Source organism: Arachis duranensis, chromosome 3, assembly GCF_000817695.3.
Source record: "Arachis duranensis cultivar V14167 chromosome 3, aradu.V14167.gnm2.J7QH, whole genome shotgun sequence".
In the NCBI taxonomy this organism is placed as follows: Eukaryota; Viridiplantae; Streptophyta; class Magnoliopsida; order Fabales; family Fabaceae; genus Arachis; species Arachis duranensis.
In genome coordinates, this window is record NC_029774.3 from 122,815,390 (window position 1) to 122,819,834 (window position 4,445).

At 38.0% G+C, this 4,445-nt stretch overlaps 1 protein-coding gene across 1 annotated transcript; it reads right to left on the minus strand.

Annotated features, from left to right (window-relative positions):
* Positions 1-1,213: 1,213 nt before the first annotated feature.
* LOC107481040 (aspartic proteinase PCS1) lies at positions 1,214-2,983 on the minus strand. The gene has a single exon (XM_016101247.3). It carries the CDS (start codon positions 2,875-2,877, stop codon positions 1,519-1,521), a length of 1,359 nt encoding a protein of 452 aa, XP_015956733.1. The 5' UTR covers positions 2,878-2,983; the 3' UTR covers positions 1,214-1,518.
* Positions 2,984-4,445: the final 1,462 nt, after the last annotated feature.

Sequence of the window (4,445 nt, forward strand, 5' to 3'; positions counted from 1 at the left end):
TATTCAATTATCCTCCTCCGATTCTCTACAACTTTGGTTTGTATATATAGTTGTTGTAGCTGTCTTGATAAAGATTGCACTTCAATGTTCCAGTGCGTGTGCACTGTTTCTTGCTCCCAAAATTTATAGTGCCAGGTTGGCTATAAAGTCATAAAAATGCAATGAATTTCAAATAATATCCTACTGTTCTTGAAGGCTACATTGGACTACACACTAATACTTCATAGTCCAGGCGCTTAAGGCTGTTGACAACTGTTCATTTTTGTTCTTTTGTTGTGTGTTCGATTATAACATCTTTATGGTTAATTGTATATTTTCATAAAATGAACAATATATGTTTAGTAGCTAGTATTTTTCTTATTTAAGATTTAAACTCCTATAACAATAATAATGTACCTTCTAGAATTGCTTATGACTGATGACCAGCCATGGATGCATGGTGGGGTTGATACTTGATAGCGGAATGAGATACGGCTCATTTAAGAATTAAGAATAGTCCAACAATGCTGTAGGCTCATAGGCTGTATGAAGAAAAAGGTTATACACAATATTTAAAGCAGATTTATGGTCTTTAATTAGGAAAATTATTTTTTTATTTTTTAAAGAATCCTATATTAGGAAGCCAATAGAATATTTATACAATATGTAATGGACTATTTATTTGGTTCAATATGAGTTAAAAAATGAAAATAATAAAATATTATTAATTTCTCAAACACAATACACCAATACTATCCAGAATAACTATATGGGTATCAGAAATAATAAACATCTGATGTCCTATTGAATCAAATATCTTTAAACTTTTATTGTATACATTGTACAAATACTCTATTGACTCCCTATACTTTCCCATTTTTAAAATATCCTTGAAAACTAATTTGCGAATTAAAGTTTTAATTAAATATTTATTGTTGGCCAATAAATTAATGCATATATAAAATTGAATTTAAATTTTCGATATTTACTTAAATGAAGGAGTGAGTTTATTATTTAATCAGTTTGAATTAATTAATTATTAATTAGTGCCAATGGGATTCAAAAGAAAAACGGCTATATTAATAATCCCTCACACATATGTAGTAATTAATAAACACTAATAATTAATACATAATATTTGCATAAAGTATACATATAAAAGGTAAAGCTAAGGATGACATTCGTAAACACTAAATATTTTTTGTTTTTTCAAATAAACAAAGGCATCGGGTCATATATTAATAATAATAAATAATATATAACAGTAATAATCTACATAAACCTAATCCTCATATTTACATCTCTCGTTGATAACTTGATATTATAGTGTACGTGATTACTACTAATTTAGTTATGGCTTTTGACGCATGCAAGGTCCATGCAAGAGCGCGTGGTCCCAAATCAAATTGACCTTGTCACGTCATGCTGGAACACAACATATCTCCTTTTCAACTTCACTCCTCCGCCGTCCGATTCATCATCATCATCGCTCTGATGATCAACGGTCAGACACACGAACACGCACACACTTACTGCTACTTAACCCAATCTGTTACAATCAGCACCACCGAAGCCCACTCTGCGATTGGTGAGATCAAACTCCACCCACAGATTCTGTTGATGGAAGTTCCCTATTATGTTACTTGCCGCACCCAATTTATCGGAACTCCCAATCCCTATGCAGTGGACCCCACCGCCCACGTCAGCAAGCACCCTCTCTTTCGGAACTACAATCTCCACACCCTTCTCAAATTCAAAAACCATCTCCCCTATCAGCCGTCCGATCTCAACTCCAGCATCTCGACCGTCAAAACACATGTCGGCCACTCCACCGTACACGTACTCCTTCTTCATTCTGGGCCCCACGATTCTAACCACTTCCTTCCGTACCTTGTCATAGGCTTCACTAACCAGGTACGTGAACTCGGATCCAGAGTCCACCATAGTCTGACCGGACCCTCCAGCGTCGGGTCGGAAAACTGCCGGCGAAATGTTCAGTCTTTTCCCGCCTATCCGAATACCGTTCATGGCGACAGTGTAGGCCAAGGGGTCAAGATTCGGCATGCGTTGACTCTGTGAAAAAGTCAACATAGGGATATACTTGAACCCGGTGGAGTGCGGGTTGTTACCAAGGTAGAAAGACCCGGTTGGAGCGGGTCCGGGTTGATCCTGCCTTGGCGGAACGCAATAAGAGAATTTGTTTATTTTGGCCTGGGATGAGAAGGACAATCTTCCGCGATTAATTCCTAAAATGCCCCTGGCGTCGCTAGAGTAAGTTGCGCAGCCAAGGATGAGGGGAGGGGTAGAATGGGTAGGCGCAAAGGTTAGTTTCTCGCGGACGAGATTGCCCTCGGCATAGCTTCCATCGGCGTAGAAATAAGAATAGTGGCAGAGGCGGTTCTGGTCGCAGGAGGTTGGGAGGGTAAAATCGGGAATTTGAGGCTTGCAGAGAGGGTGGGTGCAGGGTAGTACGGAGAAGGTTGAAGAGAGAGAAGGGTCAAAGGAGGGGGTTGGAGGAGGCGGTGGTGGCTTAACGGCTTTCTTATTGTGACACTGAATCCAAGAGAGTTGGCTTCCAGTGTCGAGAATCATTTGTTGTGCCTGTGGGGGTGTACCAATGGGTAGAGTCACTATGAGTACCATGGAGTATTTGAATGTGGACCTCAAGTTATAGGAAGAAGAAGAAGGAGGAGCCTTGGTGTTCCTCGATGAGAACATGAGAGAGGAAGATAGCATCTTTGCGGTTGCGTTTGTGGAGAGAGAATGTGTGGTTAGTGGGAATGACATTGAGAAGGATGAGTTTGTGGTGGTGAGTTTTGCAGCAGATATGATGGTGATGAAGAAGTGGAAGAAGAGAAGCATGTTGAAGAGTGGTAACAGAGGCATGGCCATAGGCATTGGAGTGAGAGAGTAGCAAAGTGAGGTGTGAGTAGTGATGTGGTTATATAGGGAGAAAAAGTAGCATTAAACAGTTGGAATAATGAAGAAAGAAAGAAAGAAAAGAAGAAGACGCGTTTTCTTCGGTTGAGTTTTGGGTGGGTGAAATGGATCCTGTCCTGTCTTTGCAAAAGCCATGTCCATGTGTCGAAAGGATCACTGTTAAATATATATATGTTGTCTTTAAATTACCAAAAATACAGTTGAAACATTAAGAACTGATAAAAACAATCTCTAATGTGTTATTTTTTCACAAACAAATAAGTGAATTTTTTGTCCCTGAGATATTTTCCTACTGTGGAACCATCTCATTTAAATCTGGAAGGTGTGTGTTAGTTAATGATTTTCCCTCTCTCATTTATGTGAATGTGCATTTGTCCTATGATCCCACCTCTGTCTCTGACTCTGTGTTATTCCATTTATTAGGCTTTTATATTTCTCAAATTGGATTAGATGTGGACATATGTACATGCGTAAAACATAATCTTTTATACGTGTCAGTTGTGACATCCACCAATCGGTGGTGATCATATATTCATATTCTTTTTATTTTCTTAATTAAGAATTCAAAAAGATGACAGCATTACTTGATGATGATTATCAAGTTCAAAAAGCGGGTTTACTTTTTACAATTAACCATAATGTAATTGGTCACCCTTCCCTTCACCAGTAATACATGGAGTCATTGAGAACGATTTTAGTACTATTTATTGTAGTTCAGAAAGTAAGGTATGTGCCATTACTCTTTATTGAACTGGTGCCTAGCTAAGACCCGAGGTTCTTTATTAAAATGTAAATTTCCGAATTGAAAAAGGGGTTAACACTTTCACCAACCCCACCCTTCCCATTCTCACATGCAATTGATTAATTCGAATGTGTTCAAGAGCGGTACATCACCAATTTCTTTTGTAAATATACTAATTTTGTATCATAAATCATGATACAATGTTATATGTAGTACTGAATTGGTCCATATGTAAGATTTTGTTAATAAAAAAAGAATGGCATATGATATGGGGCATTATGCATTGGAGATTGGAGAAGTAACGTTATATGTATGTTGATTAGTCAACTAACTACAGCTGGTAGTGGTACCCAGCTGGGAAGTTAGAAGAAGGGGAAGAAGAAGGCGCCACCCACCCATTATTACCATATGTAGGGTTTAGGACATTAGGTGGTCAACACAAGGTGAAAAGGAAATAATAGCGCCATTAACATTAAGACTCTTAACCCCACCGCACTATTGCTGCTACACATATTTTTAGTTTATATTTCTATGCACTTTCTCCCACATTCTCCAAATATCACCTACTAAACACTATACCGCAATATATCTTTTTTATTTCCTTCTTAATACAAATAAGGAAAAGTCTAGGAGACGAGCAGTTTTGTTGAATTTTGGCTAGCATGTAACCAGCAGAGAAAGGTGAGTCATTGGATGAAATCTCACACCAATCTCACACCATCAAATCATTATTGATGGCTAGTTGATAGCTAACAATCACAAAAATTACTGGCTCCTAACATTG